The sequence below is a fragment of the Mustela nigripes genome, chromosome 9, assembly GCF_022355385.1.
Source record: "Mustela nigripes isolate SB6536 chromosome 9, MUSNIG.SB6536, whole genome shotgun sequence".
NCBI lineage: Eukaryota > Metazoa > Chordata > Mammalia > Carnivora > Mustelidae > Mustela > Mustela nigripes.
Window position 1 is genome coordinate 75034952 of NC_081565.1, and position 24221 is coordinate 75059172.

Here is a 24221-nt window from a genome sequence, read left to right on the forward strand (position 1 = left end):
ATCATATTTTTTGGTGGAATCTTTAGAGTTTTCTATATATCTAGCATCGTGTCCTCTGCAAATAGTGATGGTTTTACATCTTCATTTCTGATTTGGATACATTTTATTTCTTTTTCTTTCCTAATTGTTGGGGCTAGGATTTCCAGTACTATGCTGAAGAAAAGTGTTAAGAGTAGACATTCTTTTCTTGTTCTTGATCTTAGAGGAAAAGCTTTCAGTTTTCACCATTGAGTATGATATTAGCTGTGGGTTTTTCATATATGGCCTTTATTATGTTGAAGTATGTTCCCTATAAACCCATTCTGTTGAGAGTTTTTATCACAAATGAATGTTGAATTTTGTCTCATACTTTTTCTTATCTCTTGAGATGATCATATGTTTTTTAATCCTTTGCTTTGTTAATGTGATTATCAAGTTGATTGATTTATGAATATTGAACTATTCTTGTATTCTCAGAATAAATCCCACTTGATTCTTTGAAAATATTGTTGAGTTCAGGGGCGCCTGGGGGGCTCAGTGGGTTAAGCCTCTGCTTTCGCTCAGGTCATGATTTCGAGTCCTGGGATGGAGACCCACATCTGACTCTCTGCTCAGCAGGGAGCCTGCTTCCCCACCCTCTCTCTGTCTGCCTCTCTGCCTACTTGTCATTTCTGCCTGTCAAATAAATAAAATAAAATAAAGGAAAATATTGTTGAGTTCAGTTTGCTACAACTTCATTGAGGACTTCTGTAGCTACGTTTATTAGGGATAATGACCTACAGCTTTCTTTTTTTGCTTTTTGTAGTTTCTTGTCTGGTTTGGATATTAGGGCAATGCTGGTGTCATAGAATGGATTTGGGAGCTTTCCTTCCTTTTCTGTTTTTGGAACAGTTTTATCCTTATAGCCTTTTTCTTGTATTACAAGCACTTAAAAATTTTAAATTTGTGTATATTTTCCTCCAAGAGTAGGGACTAAAGCCATTTAAATGGGTGAAAATGAAGGGATTTTTATCACCTACTTCTAAGCCAAAATAAAGGCACACTGATGCCTATTTTATTGACAAGGTAAGGAAGCAAACAGATCTTAGTGACTGGATTAAGATCAATTATTAAGTCAGAGGGTTATAAGTATGGACCCCAAATCTTAGGTCAAGTGTCATACCTATTACTATAGCCCCTAAATGAAAGCAAACAAACAAACAAAAAAAAACCCACAACTTAAGATATTAAGTAAAAATGACTCCTTTTACTTATTCTCTCAATTAATGAAGAAATATAATTTAGAAAACTTTGATTTATCTTAAAATTTCCATTCAAGATACTAGCTATAAAGATAGAATTTCGCATCCAATCATCTCGGAGCATGATGGTGTTATATAAAATGCTCTCTTTGCTTTCAGCCTTATCAAGAAGAGAAGTCTAAGGGAGAACAGATTGGTGGTTGCCAGAAGCAGAGGGTGAAGGGTGTCTAAAGGTACAAACTTCTACTTATAAAATAAACAAATCCTGGGATGTAATGTGTAGCATGATGAGTGCATTGTATATTTGAGAGTTGTTAAGATGGTAGATTGTAAAAATTCTCATCACGAGAAAAAAAGTCTATAACTCTAAGGTGACAACTATTAACTAGACTTATTGTGATGATCACTGCACATGTAAATAAATTTTGAATCCTTTGTACACCTGAAATGAATATAATTTTCTATGTCAGTTATATCTCAAAGAAGAAGAGAAATCTAACCCTGTAATAATAAAAACATCCCTGTTTTTTCCTAGAAAAGCAAATTCAATATTTTCCTCAAAATACAATAGCCACTTTTGATCATGTTTCCTTTTCTCTTCTCTATCTGGTAATCTTCCCTCGAAATAATAAATATCTCCACCCAGGAACTAGACAAGATCAGAGTCAGTCTGGAATTTGAGTTCTTTTATATTGGGTGTTGAAAATCTTAATCTATAGTTGCACCAAAGATCTGAAAAAGAATAAAAAACTCAGAAAAAAAATTCCACCATCTCCAACAACTCACCTTTACATGATATAGAAGAAATGTCTCAGAGCAACTGATTTTACTTTTCTGTAACTCTTCTAGAGATTGTCTAGCTCAGGTTCAAAGATGAATCTATGTTATTAAAATGGAAGAAAATGGCGCTCTTTCTTTCTAAAGGATGATATCCCTTCTCCAAGAAGACTCTTGGGAAAATCCAAGGTAAATTATTCATATATTTTAAAATTCATATTTGTATCTTAAAATAATGAAATTTGATAAGTTGTGTCCCCTTCAAATCTCCCATATAGTTCTAATATTTTATGAAAAATGATTTATTTCTTTATTATATGATTTATTTCCTCTTCTTGGCCCACAGACAAAGTTTGAATAGAGAAAACCTCATTTCTAGATCCCTTGATATCCTGAGCCATGCATCTCCACTTTAAGTTTTGGCAACTCTAAGTTCAGTTCAACAAACATTGTACATGATAAATTTATTGTACCTTTATTATATCCTAGGCCTGCTGTTAGCTCTTTTCGTAGCACAGTGTATAAGTCATAGAGCTTATGCTAAGTAATTTAGTGAGGCAGAAGGGTATGTATGCACCAAATATTATACAGATCAGCCTTAAAAAAATATTATTGCTGGCCTAGAAACAATTGGAAGCAAGAAAAGAGATTTAACTCAGGTACAAAAAGTGACAAAGACTCCGCAAATAAGGTGATAATCGAATTCAGCCAGGGCAACCTAAAAATTCACAAGGTCCAACGTATAGAGACTTCATAAGACAAAATTTCTAATTTAAAATGAGAATTTAGCAGCGTTTAGAATGTCCTAGGCACTCTCCTGTGATCCCACAGAACACTGTACCTCTCTGTATTGTGGCGGCTTGCCTTGTACAAGATTTAGTTCCAGGTTACATGGACCAGCCAGAGAGGGCCTTACAGTAGGATCACAACCATTTCAATTCGGAATTCCCAGTGCCACAGGGAGCACTCAACACATTTTAAACCATTAAATTTTCGTAAAAGAGTAAATGAACTAAATGTTTCAGTAGCACTTTGCAGAGTGAATCAAACTTTCTAACTTACCTCTTTTTGCAAGTTGATTCTTTTGGATTTTAAGTCCCCAAATGGCCTACGTCTAATAAGGATTTTATTTTCCAGTGGCTGAACTTGGTCTTGTCTGGAGCTACATCAGCTAAGCGAAGGGTGGGCGTAATGTAGATCCCTAGTGACTGTGGTTGTCACTGTTTCCCGGTTTTGGGATTTTACAGTAGGCGCGCGCGCGCACACACACACACACACAACCACACCTCCTCTGTGATACACAAAGATGCTGGCATGTTCACACAAGATACAATAACAACAAAGGTGCAAAAGGAAACCACAAAAATTAGCTGGAATATGAAATCTAATGGACGAATATAGTTTGGACTCAAGATAGTCAGGACATTTATCCCTGCTCCCTGCAAGGAAGACCACCTCCTGTCACTTCACAAGATAACTCTGGAATTTGCTTATCTTTTCAATTTTAGTACTTTTATTACGTCTGTTTAGGTCTATTTTTGCTTCCCAGAAAATTAGCACCTTTGCCTTTAAATCTCTTGCTGTAAATGTTAACCCCTTCCTAAGTGTGATTTCATTATTAGATTTTATTTTCCAATAATATATGCCCCACTTCATAATGGAAAGTAATGGGAGAATGGTATTCAAGTTCCTAAAACCTCTGTTTCATTATGATATTATAAAAATGCATCATTTCCACTGAGGGCAGAGAGAATCTGTGACAGCCATCAGATAAATTATAATTCATGTATAATATTTAAGAATTCAAGGAAATCCTTTAGGTCAAGTTGATAAAAAGTCTACTTAATCCTGGCAGAGCCTGACCTCTTGCAACCTCATGAGTGTTTGCTGAAGCCTTGGCTTCACGAGGCAGCTTATTAGAAAGGTAATTCTCAGGCCCGACCCAGACCTGTGAATCAGAATTTGCATTTTGACAAATCCCCTATGGGATTTGTGTGCACATTAAAGTTTTAGAAGGAAGAGTTAGCCAGTCATAGAGAAACTCCATGAACAGAAATTACTCTGTCTTTAATTTAGCTTGGGTTTCCTCCCAAAGATCTACAGACCCAAGCATTAATAATTTTCAGTATCTTGATTAAATTTACATTAAGATACATTCCTGGAATTTGGTGGTCTCCATATATTTCATTTTGTATCCATTACAATGGTTCTGTGTTGTACAGACTGTCCGTCTCCTCCTTACCACAGGAAAACCAGGCATGCGTGGGGAGAAATGGATCAGCGATTTGAATTAGAGAATGATACGGAAGACTGACGAGGACTGTTCATTGTATGGTGGGGGTTTCAACTCAGTCACCACATTGCTTTCTTCTCAAAGAGTTGTCTTAGGCTTCAGTCAATGGAGTCATTTCTGCAAAGGAAAACCCCCAAACTTGGGGGTTTGTGAATAACATGCCAAATAAATTAGATTAATTAGGCACTTCTTTGCTTGAGTTTCTTTCTCCCACCATGGTTTATCTCTTTATTTGTGACCCTGAGAAGCCAAGGAGAGGCCACATCCTATGTAACTAGAAACATGGTTGCTGAAGGTATCCCTTGCCAGACAGCTAACGACCAAAGGAAAAAGATGCTTGTCCTTTCCTTAAACTTGGCTTTACTGGTGGTAACAATGACATTCCTGCTGAAAAAATCAAGAGGTGTGGGAAAAAAGAGAAAAAAAAAAAACTGTGTCAACTCTTAAGGTAACAAAAAACAATGTGGCATACCCAAGCTGCATCCCAGACATCCTTCTTCACAAGGCACACATTCTTCATAGTCTGGGTCTTGAACTTCACCTATATAGGAAGAGTGAGAAATAGCGATTCATTTTTGCTGAGTGGAGATGCGTTCATTGCTATGAAAATATGTTGGCATGTAACTTGCTTTCTGCCCTTTCCTTTTCTCAGAGACAATGAATTTTAATTCTTTTAGCTGTTGCTTTGTTTTTAACCTCCAAATGTCTAAATGACATGATTATGATGCTACCTACCTCTTGATTTTATTCTTAGGCATTACCTGTAATGGTAAAGACTAGCTTTGTTTCACCACCATTCCAACAGACATAGACATACTTTCGATCCTCCCAAATGACAAATTTTGCTTGATTAATATTCAGTATTTATAGTGTTCATAATATTTATAATATGATTATTCTAGTATTATTCATATTTTGATGATATTTGGGCTCTTGTATACCTTTTTGTTTTCTCTTATGCTGCTATTTTTCTGGCTTCTTTTTTATTTTTAGAGTATCTGTCCTTAATTCATCCTCAACTGTACAAGTAGAAATCTCCCAGCTCGTGCTTAGTTTATTTTGTTCGTTTTTAAATTTTTTTTATTGTGTTATGTTAGTCACTATATAGCATTAGTTCTTGATGTAGTGTTCCAAGATTCACTGTTTATGTATAACACCCAGTGCTCCATGCAGTATGTGCCCTCCTTAATACCCACCACCAGGCTCACCGTCTCCCCACCTCCTCCCCTCTTAAACCCTCAGTTTGTTTCTCAGAGTCCACAGTCTCTCATGGTTCGTCTCCCTCTTTAATTGCCCCCACTTCACTTTTCATTTCCTTCTCCTCATGGCCTTCATGTTATTCCTTATGTTCCACATGTAAGTGAAACCATATGATAATTGACTCTCTCTGCTTGACTTATTTCACTCAGCAAAATCTCTTCCAGTCTCGTCCATGCTGATACAAAAGATGGGTATTCATCCTTTCTGATGGAGGCGTAATACTCCATTGTATATATGGACCACATCTTCTTTATCCATTCGTCTTTTGAAGGGCATCTTGGCTCTTTCCACAGTTTGGTGACTGTGGCCATTGCTGCTATGAACATTGGGGTACCGATGGCCCTTCTTTTCACTACATCTGTATCTTTGGGGTAAATACCCAGTAGTGCAATTGCCAGGTCATAGGATAGCTCTGTTTTTAATTTTTTGAGGAATCTCCACACTGTTTTCCAAAATGACTGCACCAACTTGCATTCCCACCAACAGTGTAAGTGGGTTCCCCTTTCTCCACATCCTCTCCAACACTTGTTGTTTCTTGCCTTGTTAATCTTTGTGATTCTAACTGGTGTAAGAATCAAATAATAAATAACAAATAATAATATAAATAATAAATCAAATTTATTTTGATTTGAATTTCCTAGATGGCTAATGATGATGAGCATTTTTTCATGTGTCTGCTGGCCATTTGTTTGTCTTCTTTGGAGAAGTGTCTGTTCATGTCTTCTGTCCATTTTTTGACTTGATTGTCTGTTGTTGGGTGTTGAGTTTGAGAAGATCTTTACAGATCTTGGATATCAGCCCTTTGACTGTGGTGTCATTTGTGAATATTTTCTCCACTCCATGGGTTGCCTTTTTGTTTTGTTCACTGTTTCCTTTGTATTTGTATCTTTTTACCGTCATCCTGAGGATTCCTTTCATCCCTGTCTTCCTTTGATGCCCCATTTTCTGGACCTTATATTTTCAAATTCCTGTTCTATTTGTTTTGTGGAATGTACCCTTTACAAGTAATTATCCCAAGAGAGGATGCATGGGAGGTAAAGTTTTGGAAAACTTGCATGACAATACTCTTTTTTTTAACCCTCACACATGACTCATGGCTTGACTGAATTTAGGATTAAAAAGAGAAATGGTTTCTTTTCTCAAAAGTTTGAAGTTTTTGTTCCATTTTTATGTTTTAGTTCCCAGTATTGTTGAGAAGTTGTCATTCTGATAGCCAATCCTTCTTGTATGACCTGCTTTTTTACTCATAAGAGTTTATAGGGTTTTCCTTTTGCCAAAAATAGAAATCTACTTTCCAAATTCTTACAATAATGTGCCTTGGTGTGTGTCTTTTTAAAATCCATTATGCCGTACATGCAGAAGGCTTGTTCAATCTGGAAATTCGTGCCTTTCAGTTCTGGGGTAATTTTCTGAATTATTTCTTTGTTAATGTTCTCTATTATGTTTTTGCTGTTTACTCTTTAAAAACCTAAATTATTTGAATTCCTGGGTTGACCCTGAATTTTTCTTCCCTCTTCTCCATTTTCTACTTTTACTTTTTATTTTAGTTCTACTGTCTCAGTGATTTTAAAGTTTTTTAAAAATCCTTTCCCCCCTTCATTTCCATTCTTCTATAATTGATTTTTGAAAGTTTTTTGAAAAAATTTTTAAAAGATTTTACTTATTCAGTTGAGAGAGAGAGAACAAGCAGGGGTGGGGCAGAGGTACAGAGAGTGAGAGAGAGAGAAGCAGATTCCCCGCTGAGCAGGGAGCCTGATGGAGGGTTTGATCCCAGGACCTGCAGATTGTGACCCGAGCTGAAGGCAGATGCTTAACTGACTGAGCCACCCAGGTGCCCCACTATAGTTGTTTTTAAAGATTTATTTATTTGAGACAGACAGAGCCCCCCCACACCCCTGCCACTCATCTGTGTGCATAAATTGGGCGAGGGCAGAGGGAGAGAATCTCAGACTCTCCACTGAGCATGAAGCCCAGTGTGGGGCTTGATCTCATTATCCATGAGATCTTGACTTGAACCAAAACCTACAGTCTGATGCCTAATCACCTGAGCCACCCAGGTGTCCCCCCACTTTATTCTATAATTTTCTTTTTTAATTTTTTTTTTTTTTTTTTTTGCAGCGCCTCATTTGGATGTGTCTGGAGTCTTGGAAGCTTGACTACCCTACGTTCTCCTACAAATGGACCTTGAGAGCTTGTTTGGAGGTTCTAGCAGGGGAGCGCAGCTACTCGTATACCCTTGACCGAAGAATGGTCCTCTCCTCTATCGGGGAAGGGCGTCCTCTTCGACCGAGCGCGCAGCTTCGGGAGGGACGCACATGGAGCGGTGAGGGAGGAAGGGGACACCCGCCTAGCCAGCCAGATCAGCCGAATCAACCCTGGTGATCAATGGGGTGACAGATGTCGCAGCCAGATCGCCCTCACATCCTATTCTATAATTTTCAAAAAAAATTTCCAAGATCCATTTTTATTTTCTGAGTATTTCTTAATGTATTTTTTAAATTATGTGTTTCCGGTCTATAGTATAATTTGATATCTGTATATATTGCAAAGTGATCACCCTCAAAATCCAGTTACCATGCATCACCCTATAGTTGGTCCCCTTCAGCCCTTTCTCCCAGCCCACACCCTCTTCTCTCTGGTAACCATGAGTCTGTTCTCTGTATCTATCAGTTTTGTTTTGTGTCTTAGATTCTACATATGAGTGAAATCATATGGTATTTGTCTTTCTCCTGATTTATTCCACAAGCACAATACCCTCATGGCCCATCCATATTGTAAATGGCAACATTTTATTCTTTTTTTTAATGGATCAACTTTATCCATTCATCTACTGGTGAACATTTAGCTATTTTCAGGTTTTTGGCTATTGTAAATGCCATAATGAACACAGGGATGAGTATATCTTTTCAAATTTGTGTTTTCTTGTTTTTTGGATAAAAACCCAGTAGTGTTGTAACTGGATCATGTGGTAGTTTTATTCTTAATTTTTTGAGGACTATCCATATGTTTTCCACAGGGACTACATCAAATTACATTCCCACTAACAGTGTATGAGGGTTTCCTTTTCTTTGCTTTCTCTCTAACACTTGTGATTTTTGTCTTTTGGTAATAGCCATTCTAATGGGTATGAGGTGATATCTCATTGTGGTTTTGATTTGTGTTTCCCTGAAAACTAGTGATGCTGAACATCTTTTCTTGTGCTCATTGGCCATCAGTTTGTCTACTTTAGATGAGTCTTTAATGAATTTTTAGTTAATTTTTGTGTATGGTACAATGAAGTGGTCCACATTCATTCTTTTGCATGTAGCTCACCAGTTCTCTTGGCACCATTTATCGAAAAGATTCTTTTCTCCTTTGTATGTTCTTGGTTCTTTCTTCATAATCAATTGTCCATATATGCATGGGTCTATTTCTGGGCTCTCGGTTCTGTTCAACTTACATGTCCTTTTTCTTTTTCTTTTTTTTTCTTTTTTTGGTGTGCCAGCACCATATTGTTTTGAATACTATAGCTTTGTAGTATAGTTTGAAGTAAGGGAATGTGATATCTCCAGCTTTGTTCTTCTTTCTCAAGATAGCTCTAGCTATATAGTATCTTTTGAATGGTGAATTTAGTCCATTTACATATAAAGTAATTATGGGCAAATATATACTTACTGTCATTTTGATTATTGTCTCCTGGTTGTTTTTGAAGTTCCTCTCTCTTCCCTTGTGGTCTGGTGGCCTTCTTTAGTGTTATGTTTAGATTCCTTCCTCATTTTCTTTTGAATATTTACTATGGTCTTTTTCCTTTGTGGTTACCATGAGGTCCACATATAATATCCCATGTATATAAGAGGTTTTTTAAAGTTGACAGCATCTTAATTTTGAACACATTCCAAAGCTCCACATTTTATAATTTCGGTGACATACATTACATCTTTTAATTTTATGCATCCATAATTATTTTAATTTTAATTAATTATACTATTTTTGTCTTTTAACCTTAAACTTACTTTGTAAGTGATAGATTCACTATTCACTACCTTTATCATGTATTTACCTTTTCCAATAAGATTAATACTTTCATATGTTTTCATATTATTAGTGTCTTTTCTTTTTAGTTTAGAGAAATCTCCTTACCGTTTCTTGTAAAGCTGTTTTAGTAGTAATGATCTCCTTTAGATTTTGCTTATCTGGAAAACTCCTAGCCTCTCCTTCATCCTGAAGGATAACCTTTGCAAGTAGACAATTTTTGGTTGGAAATTTTTTTCTTTCACCACTTTGAATCTGCTACTCCCTTCTGGCCTATAAAATTTCTGCTGAAAAATTTTCTTTTCTTTTTTTTTTTTTTTCCTAAAGATTTTATTTATTTGACAGACAGAGCTCACAAGTAGACAGAGAGGCAGGCAGAGAGAGGAGGAAGCAGGCTCCCTTCGAAGCAGAGAGCCCGATGTGGGGCCCGATCCCAGGACCCTGGGATCACGACCCGAGCCGAAGGCAGAGGCTTAACCCACTGAGCCACCCAGGCGCCCCTGAAAATTTTTCTAATAAGCATATGAGTTTTCTTTGTAAAATAAATCGTTTGTTTAATAAACAAATAAATCGTTTGTCTGCACCTCTTTTTAGATTCTCTCTCTTAACTCTTACCATTTTAATTATGTATCTTGGTGTGGTTCTCTTTGGGTTCCTCTTATTTGGAATTCTCTGGGATTCCAGGGCCTAGATGTCTGTTTTCTTTCCCAGGTTAGAGAAGTTTCTAACCATTATTTCTTTGAATATTTTTTCTGTGTCTTGTTGTGTCTCTCTGTCTTTTTAAAAAAGATTTTATTTATTTTAGTGAGAGAGAGTGCAAGTGAGTTGGGAGAGGAGCAAAGAGGGAGAAGCAGAGAGAATCTGAAGCAGACTCCTCACTCATCACAGAGCCTGATCTCATGACTATGAGATCATGACCTGAGCCAAAACCAAGAGTTCGGTGCTTAACTGACTGAGTCACCTAGGTTCCCCTTGATGTGTCTCTTTTATCTTTAGTTGTAGAGGTGCTGTTTATCTAGTTCTCAGGTCCTTTTTGGAGGGAAATTATTCGGCATGTAGCCATAAAATTATAGTATCTGTAGAAAGAGATGAGTTCAAAGTCTTTTTACACTCCCACCCTGAATCCCCCTTCTAATCTCTTTCCATTCATTTAATAGATTGGATCAGATTGATTGGTACAAACAGAGTAAGTCGAGCTATATGCCATGCAACTAGTTTTGACATAAAGATGGTAGATTTTATTAAAAAAATAAGTTCCATTTCTGGGAGTATGGAATTGGGTATATAAGTGAACAGACTCTGTCTTTAAAAAATCTGCCTTCCCAAATTATTTTTTCAAGACTTAAATCCTATACTACATTAGTGAACATAAAGCAGAAAAAGGAATGAATGTCTTAATTATTCTAGAAACATCTTGGAGCTCTTTTTAGCACCAGACCAGGCATAATTCTTATACAGAGCAGAGAAAATCTGTAACATTCTTACATGGAAAAGAACAAAAAATTTAAGTCCTGTTTTTTAATCTCCTTCCCATGTAAGATATGAAATTGGGCCGTAGCAATAACACATACAATTTATAGGACATTTCATATTTTCAAGTAGCTTTAGGTAAGCTTATTCTCATCAGCTTCTCACAGCAACCAGCTTGGTGCAATGCTCACCCTTTCCCACACGAAGAATAAAAGGCATAGAGAAATTAGACTCATTTTGCGCAGGGTCTCATAACTAGTAATAGGAAAGGAGAAAATTGTTGGTCAGGACCTTCAAATTCTGATTTGATTTCCTCTCCATTATACCCCACCCACAAACCCTTGATTCAATATCAATGTCTCTGTGATCAGCTGCATTACTGTGTCTCGGGAATGTGTCTGAAGAGACCCAGAGAAAGGTGTGTAGAGGAAGAGGGAGGAGCAGCCATCAGTGTCCCCACTGGACATACAGTCACACAAAGTCATCCCAGGTGCCAACATTAAAGCCAGGAGGTCAATTCAAATCTCAGAGCCATCCCGAGGTAGAGCCCCTCATGCTACCTCCTGGTATAAGACTGGCCCAGAGCAGCCTTACCTTGTCCACACTCCAACTTCTGGCAGGTGTGGTTGCTGGGCACTATGAAGTAGCCATCCATGCATCGTGTGCAGATGTGTGCACGGTGACAAAGTTCACAGTTGTCTGAGCAGGGCAGGCAGGTGTGCCCCTTGGCAGGATAGTGGCCTGCTGGGCAGCTCTCCCAACACTCCCCCTGATACAGGAAGCGCTCCTGGCCGAGCTTATCTGAACAGATGGAGGGGCAGCCAAAAAGAAGAAAAATGTACAAAATTAACTGTGAAACTAATATAACCTAAGATTTAAATTTTTTAAAAAATATTTTATTCATTTATTTGACAGACAGAGATCACAAGTAGGCAGAGAGGCAGGCAGAGAGAGAGGGGGAAGCAGGCTTCCTGCTGAACAGAGAGCCCGATGTGGGGCTCGATTCCAGGACTTGAAATCATGACCTGAGCCGAAGGCAGAGGCTTAACCCACTGAGCCACCCAGGCATCCTAAAAAAAATTTTTTTTAAAGATTTTATTTATTTTTTTGACAGAGATCACAGGTAGGCAGAGAGGCAGGCAGAGAGAGGGGAAGGGAAGCAGGCCCCCTGCTGAGCAGAGAGCCTGATGTGGGGCTCCATCCCAGGACCCTGAGATCATGACCTGAGCCAAAGGCAGAGGCTTTAACCCATTGAGCCACCTAGGTGCCCCATTTTAAAAGAAAGATGTAACTGAGTACTTTGGCTTCTAGGGGACCAGGAGTATAAGAATGCATTTAATGAAAAGTTCAACATCTATATGCTTATGGTCGAGAAGTTTTCCTTGCAGGGAATAATTTTTCAGTATTTTGTACATTTGAGTGAGTCGGGACTACCATCTGGGATGTCGCTGCAAAAGCAGAAGCCACATTCTGTGAGTAACTATGAATCAGAAAGTGTTTAACTTTCCCAAGGGCTCCTTTTGGTTTCTGTGGAGGGTCTCAGACTTGGGAGCTGTGGGGATCCTATGAGAATAAACAAAGGCTTCCTGATAGAACGGTTTCTTTGAGAGTCCCGATTTTTAGAATGGTTTTGAATTCGGTTATCAAAATCACACACTTGTATTAACTGTCCAAAAGTCTGAATTTTTGCATGGCTGCCAGTTCCTACAGTGACAGCGTAGGATGACGGTCACCTTTTTGACTCCTTAAATGGATTTCTGGGAGTCCTGAGCTTCTGTCAACATTGGAGTCTACATGGAAAGAATTAGCAGTATGTCTAATACGAGACTACGGGAAGTTGCTTTTGGAGGGAATAGAAAATTCGAACCAATGATAAACTCACACTGAATGACAAAGGGTTAGAATAAGTTTGTATACACATAAAACAAGATGAACGAAATGTGCCTGGAGGTCCCCTGCCTTTGCCCTCCTGGAGTTTTTTTTTTGTGTGTGTGTGCTGAGTGTGTGTAGAGATCTGTCTTCTCTGGATCAAGTCTCCCATATGCTCCTGCTTCTGCAGAACAGCTGACTTGTGTTTCCCCAAATAACTAGGGCTAGTGTTCACTCGTGATACTCTACGTGGAGATCCAGAACCATTGACCTTCAAGGTGCAAGGCTGCTGAATCTGTGGCTAAAGATATCACTCTCCCCATGTTGCAAAAGCAGAATCTTAACATTAGTGTAATAGTCCTTGCCAGCATTCAAGTATTTCTGTATTTCCCTAAACATTCTGTATTTCAAGTATTTCCCTAAACGTGGCACTCTCAAATGATCTAACCCAGTGTTTTGTCCTTAACTAAATCCCTAGTTCAAATCCAGTTTAAAAATCACACCCTTGGATTATGGGCTCTGAAGCTACCTCTTTAGTGTTTGTGATTTCCAACCGGAAGTCTGCTGGTTCCCATGGGACAAAGGCAATAAAGAGGACTTCCCTAGGCGAGTGCAACGAAGTGTCAGCCCTCTCCAAGTTTGAGTTGGAAGAACATTCTCCTCTAAGGGAAGGAGAGTGTTTGGGAGGATGTCATGTGCATTTGGGGATGATAGGGAGCCCAAACCCCTGACCTGGTAGAACGTGGAATCTTGACACCACAAAAGGGCGAACATTCCAAGCTATATTCTTCTCAGACACCTTATGAAACCCTAGCAAACCTCATTTCCACCAAGACTCATTCAGAAAAGATCCTGTTTTTCAGAGGGCCAAACTTCTGAGATATAGTTAGGAAGATCTGAGGAGAACAGTGAGAAGTTACTCCCTCCTCCATTCAGCCATTGCTGTCCGTCCCCTACACCCTGACATGACATCACCTCAGGATCCAGAGGCTTGGGGGCAGCCTGGCATATACCGAGTTCTAAATACTTATTTGTTGTAGGAATGATTGAGTAGCTAAGTGCATTAATATTTAGCAATATTCCCATTTTTCTAATGTAACCAACTGGATCAATAATCTAAAAATAAAAATTAACAGTGATGGGTTTCAATACCAGATGAAATGTTCTCCAATCCCATTTATATTATTCAGACATGGCTTTGTTATTTGAACCACTTTGGGTATTGCCATTTGAGTTAAAAGAAAAAAAAAACCAAACAAACAGATTTGGATGGTCTTGGTATTTGAAATACACGGACCCTGTAAAGGAGTTAACTTAGATTCCTTGATCATGGGCAGATTTTCCCAAGGTTTGGTCTAGGATTACCCCAAGATGTGCTCAAGTTTCTAATAGCCTGGAGAGTATGGCAGTTTTAGTTTTCACTGGTAATTTGGATGTCCCACGGATTTAAATTACCATGCATACATTTTTGGCTACTTGACTAGAGTCTCAGAATTTAAATTATTGTGACAATATGTAAGAGAAGCTGGTTCTAGTAACAGAAGGGCTGATATTTTTGTTAGGTGCAAACCTTTCATGTGATAATATGAGACAAGAGTGAAAGTGCAAGAAACTCTGAGATTGGCTTTCATTTATACTTAAGAGCAATTAGCTGTTTCTAGAGCAGCTAATTTCATTAGAAGAGAATGTGGACTCATGTGAAGACAGCTGAGGGAACCCCTGGATGGCTCAGTCAGTTAAGTGTTCGCCTTCAACTCAGGTCATGATCCAGGGTCCTGGGATTGGGTTTCACGATGCACTCCCTGCTCAGCGGAGTGTCTGCTTCTCCCTCCCCTCTGCACCTACCCCCTGCTCATGCTCTCTCTCTCTCTCTCAAAGAAATAAATAAAATCATAATCTTAAAAAAAAAGAAAGGCTGAGAGATTCTGAAAATAAACTATAAAGTTTACTTCAACATTTTTCTTCCTGTAGCTGTTGTGTGATTGGTCAAATTTAGTTTTGGGTTCAATTTCATAGAGGACAAATCTGGACAAGAACATTAGAGGGAATCTTCACTCCCAGGGCTGGAGGTCTGTATTTCCAAAAAGGATTCAGACCTAAATCTTAACAAAATTACAATTAAGCAAAGGTGAAATTTCTGTGAACTGCTGGGAGGCACTCGTGTGTAGGCGGCACCCTGTAGCCAGAGGATTTCAGCCTTTTAATTTTTTTTAACGATTTTATTTATGTATTTATCTGAAAGAGAGAGAGAGAGAGCAAGGGGAGGAGCAGAGCGGAAGGGAGAGGGAGGGGGGAAGAATTTCAAGCAGACTCTGTGCCCAATGTGGAGCCTGTCACAGGGCTTGAGCCTGCAACTCTCTGAGATCATGACCTGAGCCAAAACCAAGAGTTCCGAGGCCCAACTGACTGAGCCACCTAAGCGTCCCTCAGTATCAAAGCCTTTTGGTATGGAACTGCCTCAGGTCAGAGATCCCTTGTCTTTACCACTGTTTCCTGTATTGGCGGTGCTCAGGTATGTCCTAGGGACGACATGCTCTACAGAGGAGGGAAATCAGAGCCGCTCAACAATGCCCCCTCTGGCAAGGCCTTCCCGCTCATGAGAGCTGAAGGTGATGTTTCTTCTCTGACTTGTGGTAGGATTCCTTCCTTCCTTTGGTCTTTAATATTTTCTTGTGTTTATAATCCATTATTAGCACAGATCCCTCTGTTAGGCTGTCAACTCCTTGAAGGCAAGCATCATACAACCATTTATTGTCTTGTCCCATGACCACTATGTGTAGTAACTTCCACAGGTGAACTTTTATTAAGATAGGGAGTAAACATAGACTTTTAAACAAAAAAACTGAGAAGTGTCAAAGCATCTTTTGTGTGGATTGGCCTAAGTAACTGTAGGATGCATAGAACATTCTAGACATTTGTTCAGTATTCAAGGGAATCCTTAATTTTGGACTATATATGAAGAGTCAGTGTGTTTTAAATGTGAAAGGGAATTTTTTAGATGCTGTCTTGCCTATGTGTCACCCCCAGCTCCATTTTTTTTTTTAATTAACAAAGAGGGACTCAAAGAGGTGAAGAATCAGGATTAATGTCTTCTAGATCATTAGTCACAAAGCAGGAACTAGAACTCAGTTACTCTGGTTGCTGGTACTGACCTGCTACTGAACCATTCATTTATTCAGTTATACTGTGCACGCTGCGTGCTGTCCCAGTGCTCAAAACTAGTGCTCAGGTAGAAACCATTCACTGCTTTTATAGGACATAGAGTCTTATGGACAAGATAGCTTTCAAGATTGAGGATGCCTGTAAACGGGTAAGCAGAAGCTCCAAGGATGCACATATAGAAAGGTCCCATCCGAGAAAGGAAATTGGGACAGCCCTCATTGAGGAAATGATGTTGAAACCTACAAAATAATTAGAGGTCAGGCAGATAACAAGTGAGGAACATCTCCAGTGAAGTCTTTGAACAGCTAGGGAAATTGGCATGGCCACAGGCGTAAGTAGGTACAAACAATAACAGTGGTGGTAGTAGTGGTGATAGTAAGGGTAGAATTTAGTATTATATTGAGTACTTCATATGTGCCCAGCCCTGTTTAAGTGCTTTGTTATTTTATCTCATTTAACCTCATTTTATTTTCATAATCTTAAAAGTAGAAAACCATTATCACCATCTTATAGATGAGGAAGGAAACAGAAGGAGCAGACCAGAGAGAAAATTTGACATAGATCTACCTTGTTTACATGACAAACACACAAAAAAATTTTAGTTTACACAAAGAAATGTGTTCTCTCCCATTTTCCTACAAATGTATGATACTCTCAATTCAGTCTTCATTTTTCTTGGTTATATTAATAAAGATAAATAGTTCTCTTCCACCAGGAACAAAAACAACGTGTGAGCATGATGGTAACTGATGGCCTTGGGATCAGTGAGACAATAGGGAGTGGTGGGGAGAGCAGCCTCCTCTGATATCCCGACAGTCATTTGGGGAATGTAGGCCAAGTGGTGCCCAGTGTTGTGCTCCAAGTTTTCAGAGAAAACAAACCAAAACAAAACCAAATAAAACAAACAAAACAAACTACCAAGGTTTTCTTTGAAATTTCCCAATTTTAAAATTTGGCTGAAATGTTAAAAGGTCAAATAAAATACGAATCTGGCCCACATGAGGTAAAAGTGGGGGACAGACATATGAGGGGAAGTTGGAAAGGAGTCAAGAGCAAACTGCAGAGGATCTTTGATACCATGAAATATAATCCAATGACAGCAGAAATTTGAACTGTTAAAGCTGAGACAAAACAATATTTTTGTTGAAAAAATTCCTTTGTTCCTACAGTAGGGCTCTGACAACTTCTCAATAAAATAGCTCAGGGCTGAGGAGACTTTGACACAGCCTCTATTTCAATATTTCTCTTGAAGACTGAATGTGTCTCCCTTAACATCCTCACTTTTCACTTTCACCGCAACAAATCTTAGCTTTCCTGACGGTCTCATGTCTGACATCATGTGTGAATGACCTTTCTCCTTCTCTGGAAAGACATGTCTTAGCTTCTCTCTCATCTCCTTAGGGACAGTGAGTCTGTGTCTACAATAATGTGAATTCGTTTCCTGACAAGAAGCAGAAACTTCAAGGTTGTATGCACTCCCCAGCGAACAGCTTTCTGAGATCAACCCCTTGTCCCCAGAGTTGAAGCTTCTGAGTCAAACCAGGGGGAGAACAGGTTTAAAGAACGGAAGAAGAGAACAGCCAGACTTCCTCACCTACTCCACAGGAAGTACAGTTGGAAGGCTCATTTCCTTGGCATTCTTGGCAGGTGTGGTGGCATAGATGACATTCATTCTGAAATTCAAATGTCCCTGAGGGACATTTGAAAATGCAGCGGCCATTGTCAAAAGTCCTAGAGGAAGAACAGATTTCAGAGTTTATAAGGGTGACTTTCTGGAACGGCTCTAAGTATGAGAACATGTGGCGTTCATGTTTCACTGCACAGACTTGGTTTCATTGTTCCAGAAACAAGGGGGATGCCTGGGATTGATCATCTTAGAACATGGGGAATATTAGTCACGTACCCATCCTTGGCCCAGGGTTTGGACCCAACAGCAGGCATGCCAGAAACTGGCTCAGGATGCAGTCCTGAGTCTGGTTCCAAATAAGCTAACCGGTGCCTGCAGGGATTAAACCCATACTGTGGGCCCCAGCCAAACCCAGTCAACAGTCACATGGAGGTCTTTAAAATTTCAAGACACTAAATGGGCCTCTGCATCCAGAGGCCTCGGAGAAAATACTCTTCCTTTGGTTATCAGCATGTGCACACTTTCTAAGGGAAATGCCAACATCAAGGGCTCTCAAAGGGGTAGAACGAAGCATGGTCCCGTAGCTTACGTGCTACTTATAAACTTGATCCATGCACAAGGCAAAGTAATCGATGAACTCTGATTTTGCGCACCATTTTTGCAAGGGCTTCCTGATGCCTAAGGTACCAGCTTTTTTTTCATCTTGTTTGCAAACACCTACATGGGCACCACGAATGAGTTAGAATGGGGGCTCCTAAAACCTTTGATTTTATACACATAAAATACATATCATAATGTCACTGTTGATATTTTCATAGTTTTGCTTCTTTTCTTCCTTCACAAAGTAATCCCAAGAGCAAACAGGATGAAGTAAATCGTATCCAAAAATTTTGCTCAGAAAAATAAGAAATGTTTAGCAAGGGCAAGAGTCAGATAGCTAATGCGGATTGATGAAGTCAGCCGCGGGACTCTGCCCCTGGAGTTTCTAAATCAGTAAGTCTTTGGGGGAGAGAACTGAGAATTTGTTGTTAAGCTCCGGGGCGATGCGCATGCCGCTGGTCTAGAGACCGTGGTTTGAGAGCTGCTGTTCCGCCTTCTGCTCGCTGGTAGTATGGATGACTGTGGAATCTGCTAAATGAGCCCTAAGTTAACACAGGTGGCGTCCAGTTGGATCAGTTCAAGTTTCTTCCCAGCAGTAGTTACTGTCTCAGTTGGGAGGTTAACTCACCATGCAGCACACACTTATCCCTGATGGTATAACATTGGCATCCCCACCGGACAGAGTGGAGGGCCTGTCAGCAAAGCTAGGGCTCCTTTCTCCCTCTGCTGCCTCTCTCCGCCCCTCACCCCGCAAGCCGGACCTCCCATGGAAGGACAGGCATAGGCCTGGGGTGCACTGGCGTGTCTAAGTCCCACTCTTTCAATAGCTAGAGCCAGCCCTGAGCCGGGGATGGGCCATTTCAGTCACAGGGTTGTGGAGGTCGGCAGGGGAGCAAGGCAACCTGAGTAGGGTGTTGCTTGACATCTTCCATCTCATCTCCACACCCTGAAAGTCTGTGTCATTTGCATCTGTTGGCAACAGTGGGATTAACACCAACATCATAAGACAGACAGCCACCTCATTCTTGCATTCTCCGCCCTTTGGTTTCTGGTCACCATACTGAGCACTGCTGGAGTGAACAAGGCCTGTGGCCCACTGCAGGGCATGGAGTCCCAGCCCCGAGCAGACGCGTATGCACATCTGGTTGTCTATGTCAAAACAGATCCCCTGTGCCATGGGGTCTGATGAGAAGGCTGCACTCCCAGCCCAGACTTTCAGTTGATGGCACTCAAGCCGACTGGGAATATCCCTGCCCCACCCCGGCTCTGGCATCTGAGCTAGACTTTTTAAGGAATCATTTGGATGTGACTAGTTAAAAACCCAAAACCTCCCTTTAAGAAAAACTGTGTAAGAGCTTTCTGAGGTTTTTAAACAAGGAAGCTGCTAGATACTCTGCAGAAGCGAGAATGGGAATGTTTATTAGTGAAGGTTCTTTTTTTTTTTTCCTCCTAAATTCTGCTGCAAAGGGAATGAAAAGTATGTCATCATTTTTGCCTTTTATAGAAAGAGCTGATGAACTTATTTAGGGGGAAATAATTTCTCTTGGGATGAGTGATCTAATACTCTCAATGATGGGAACCATTTAGAAGCATCCAGAAAGTGGGGGCAGCAGACTTGGGGGTGAAGCCGAGGGTGTAATACTTTCGTGTTAATATATGCGTGGGGCAGCCTTTCTGACTTGAGTGCTTAATTTTAAGAAAGTACCAAGCACATAATGGTGCTTGAAATCACCTCCCTTCGTATCTACTCTAAGGAAAGCGAAGTTGAAGTACAGTTTTTTGTAAGAATGTGATTCTTTCTAGAGATCAAAACAGAGAAGGAAAACAGTCACGTTTCGGTAAAGGCGCTGAATTACACCGTCTCCTGCAAGCCCACCCCCCTCAAGGAAAACTGCTAAGGAACTTGAGAAAAGAACCAGCTCAGGTGGCTCAGATTTCCACTGACACTAACAATTTTCCCTAGTGGAGAACAGATGACCTTGCTCTGGGCTCCGTGGGGCTGAAGACAATTTCCTGTAAAGCCAACCCAAGTCCTTTCTGGGACCGCCCGTCACCCACTCTGGATGTCTGAGACAACTGGGCAAGCTAATCTCTGCAGGGAAGGCATTTCTTCCCCAACTCATGTGTGCTTTTAGCCTTTTCATAATCAGCGAACCATTCCAGGTCCAACAGGGCTTATGGAAAGAAGAAGTCGGCAGAGTGTTACTGAGCTGGGCAGAGGTAATGTTCTCCATATTGGCACTACGTTTTCCGACATCCGGGGGTGGGGGTGGGGTGGGGTGTGTGTGTGTGTGTGTTTGTGTGTGTGTTACAAACTGGAAGAGATGAGACGGTGAATCAGGTTTAGTGGATCCTCTGCTGATTGTTGGTTTAGCCCAAGTACGTCGTCACAAGGGCATTTAATCTACGTTCTTGGTACTTTAATTTTTTTTCTTAAGGTTTTATTTACTTGAGGGGGAAAGAGAGTGAACGGGGCGAGGGGCAGAAGGACAGAGAGATAATGTTAACACAAAATGAAATCTGGCAAAAAGTCTCTCCGCACCCCCCACAACGAATTCATTGAAACAGATCAAATAAAGCATTTGAGGGTAGATCAAAGTACAGGTAACTTTTAATGTTTTTAATTGGTTCATTGACTCTATGACTCCTTCAGGACTGGGTTGGGAAGCCAGCTTGAGCCAGGAGGACCAGGAGGGCCATGAGGGCCGTGGCACTGAGGGCTCTGCATGTTAGATAGCAGTGCCAAAGGAGGCTCTTTCTGCCTCCAAGTTTTCAATCCTCTCTAAGGAGCTAAGCCCAAGAGTTAATGTTTCCATTAGAGACCTAGAATACAAAGAGAGGGCTTCCTCAGGTTTGGTTTTCTGTAAAACAAGTTTGGGGTTATGTTATTTTTAAAAACTTTACTAAGGAAAACATTTAAATATATGTAAAATAAACACATATACGAGACATAAAAGTACCCTTTCCTCTGTATTCATCTCTCAGCTGCAACAATTTCACTTCATGGTCAATCTTATTTATATCCCCATCGGTTTACTTCCCTCCCATATCATTTTGAAGCAAACCTATAACTTAAATATGAATACTTCTCCCCTAGATAAAAACTCCTTTGGGGGGTGCCTGGGTGGCTCATTTGGGCATCTGTCTTCAGCTCAGGTCATGATCTCAGGGTCCCGGGATCAAGCCCTGCCTCAGGCGCCCTGCTCAGTGGGGAGTCTGCTTCTCATTCTCCCTCTGCTCCTCCCTCCTGCTCATGTCTTCTCTTTTTCTCTCAAAAAAAAAAAAAAAAAAAAAAAAAAAAAAAAAAAAAATCTTAAAAAACAAACAAACAACAGACATCTTTAGGGATGATATTTTTTCTGCCAGGACTAGAGATATCTAAAAGCTTAAGACCAGGAAGAAACTTGGACAGATCAACTGTCCTGGGTATTCTGTTTCTCTCCTTACCCTTGCCTCAGATCCATTTTTTTGTCATTATTTGTCCTGCCATGTCCTGGAAGTGTGCCAACTAGACCCTACCTCCCCAGGCTCACTCCTCCCATTTGTAAGTGGTGTTTCCCATTGGCCTCCACTTAATTCCAGATGAGGGAAATCACCAGCAGATCTATGGGTGGGAGGAGAGAGAGACTGGGGGTATTTATTCCCCCCACCCCGGAGCTGTAGCTCTGCTTCCTCCTTCCATGGTTCTGGAGTGGCCATGTCCCCTACAGCCCTACTTTCTATCAAGCTAGCCTGTCCCCCACCTAGGGTTGCAGCTTTTGCTTCAGGTCTAGAGTGTTAAAGCTGGTCCCTGAGTACTTCACCAACCCTTGACTTTGACCTCCTGAGCTACCTCTGAGAATTCATGGACCTAACTCAGAGCTGGACATAGAGCAGGTGCTCAAGACCACCTTGAAGGAATCTGATTCCACTCAAGAAAATTCTTTGGAAGATACTTAAGAAAAATACTTTTTGTCTTTTAAGAACAACTCAGTAAACATCAACATCTTTCCAAATAGTTTTTATCTCCTCATCGTCTCAACCCTGTTCTAGCAAAATGCAGATTTAAAAAAGTCAGGTAGTTCCTTGCTATGATATGATGCCCTCTCTTGGACATATTTGCAAGTAATTTTTATCAAGGAAGAGAGATGAGCGAAATGGAGTGCTCAGGGAGATGAGAAGAAAACTCTTCCTGGGAAACAAGATTTCCATAGAACACATGAGTTCAAGATCCATGAGCATGCTTTTCTTTCTTTAAAAGCTAAATCATGGGCTGCTTATGCCAGTTGTGCTACCCCAATGTCCCAGGGACTGTATCTCTGATCTTAATGTACCAATGGGCTTCAGTATTTTTCATGGCTATTTATGGTAGTAGAGTTGTTGTTGTTGTTGTTGTTGTTGTTTTCCCTGACTTTTGAAGAACCTGGGACAATCCTGACTTCTGCAGTATACACCGGAGGATGGTAATAACCCTAGTAAACAAATGCTAGTAAGTTCCTTTAGTTCAAAGATGTCCAAACATGCAGTGGGGCTTGACGATATGGTGAGGAGTTAGGAGAAGCAGGACCCATATTCAGAATGATGTCTGTACCCGAGTGTGTCCTGAAGCTGCTTGAAAGCAAATCCAATATGTAGAGGCATAGATATCTAAAAGAGACACTTGGAAAATGTTGCCACAGTGAGCAGTAACAATCCTTAAGACTTCTTTGGTGTTTGTCTCCCTGCCTCCCTGCCTCCCCGCCTTCCTTTTTTCTCTTCCTGAGGAAGCTATCTGGACAGCCAAGCCCATGATATTGATTATACACTTTACTATTTTTTGAATCATTACTGTGTGTTGATCACTTGGGGGGGGGGGGGACTAGGGAGACAAATACAACCACAGTTCCTGCTCAGGGGATTATAGTCTTGAGGAAGAATTACATGAAATGACTGTTGTACGAAGCAGAGGGACTGTCCATCCTGGGGATTTATCTGCCACCAAAGCAGCCTCATTATACTGGTCTGGAGAGAGCCTGCTTCCTAGGCACTTAGTAGAGCAGTGATGGGGCTACGCATTCAAACAGTCAGCCAACAAGTCTTAAGGGCTCCAATCAGGGGAGCATTGACTAAAAACACAACAGTCTTCCAACGCTCTATGCTAGAAATTCCCAGTGTATTTGCAGATTCTCATTCCATTCAGATGCTTGTTATTTCCCCATTCATTCAGCTACCGAACATTAATTGAGTGCCGACTATTTTCCTTGTCCTGCGATAGGTAATGGAGATACAAAATGAGTATTTCATGGGGCTTCTCGAAATACAGCCCCCCTATAGAGAGATAGAGATTTGTAAATTAATGTCTTAAAATGTCTCAGGTACTCATGGAAGTTTATACAGAGCCCAGAGGAACATGAGGAAGAGAAGGTTAATTCTGGGAAGTGGTCAAAATGCCTTCATGGAACAGTTCATCCTTGAACTGACTCTAGGAATATGAGGAGCTGTTTGATCAGCAGATGGAGACGATGGGTGTGCAGAAGGGGATGCAATTGCAGCCATCAAAGACACCATTTTCATCGATGGGAAAGCCCTTTTAGTGTCCAGGTAACTGCTTCTTGCACAGGGTGCAGGGCATCATGGGAAGAAGATGCTACAGAGCTGGCTCTATGGCCGGACCATGGATGGTTTTTGTGTCATGGGAAGGAGTTTGGTTCTTTTTCCTATAGACCCAAGGGGTGACTTTAAAGTGGTAAACACCTTCTCTCCCCATCCTGCCACCCATGGGCTCCCAACCACAGGAGATACTGGGAGGTCACTCACCTTGTGATGGGGCAGTCAGTGCACTCTTCCCGAGTTGGCCCCCAGCACTTGGCACATGAGGCTTCACAGACTTGGCAGTGGCCATGCTCATCAATGTATTCTCCTAGGGGAAAAAAAATCCAATTGTTTACCTCATTCCTACATGGCCGTGCTGCCT

The 24221-nt window shown here is 40.6% G+C and overlaps 1 protein-coding gene across 2 annotated transcripts in view; it reads right to left on the reverse strand.

The window, feature by feature from the left end:
- Window positions 1-24221, reverse strand: part of PCSK5 (proprotein convertase subtilisin/kexin type 5) — a 447741-nt gene that overhangs the window by 80610 nt on the left and 342910 nt on the right. For both annotated transcript variants that reach the window (XM_059411831.1, XM_059411830.1), the window contains exons 21-24: window positions 24065-24167; window positions 17657-17793; window positions 11626-11832; window positions 4763-4831 (exon numbers count right to left, since the gene is read on the reverse strand). In XM_059411831.1, coding sequence (XP_059267814.1) covers window positions 4763-4831; window positions 11626-11832; window positions 17657-17793; window positions 24065-24167 — 516 coding nt within the window. The remainder of the gene's footprint in view (window positions 1-4762; window positions 4832-11625; window positions 11833-17656; window positions 17794-24064; window positions 24168-24221) is intronic.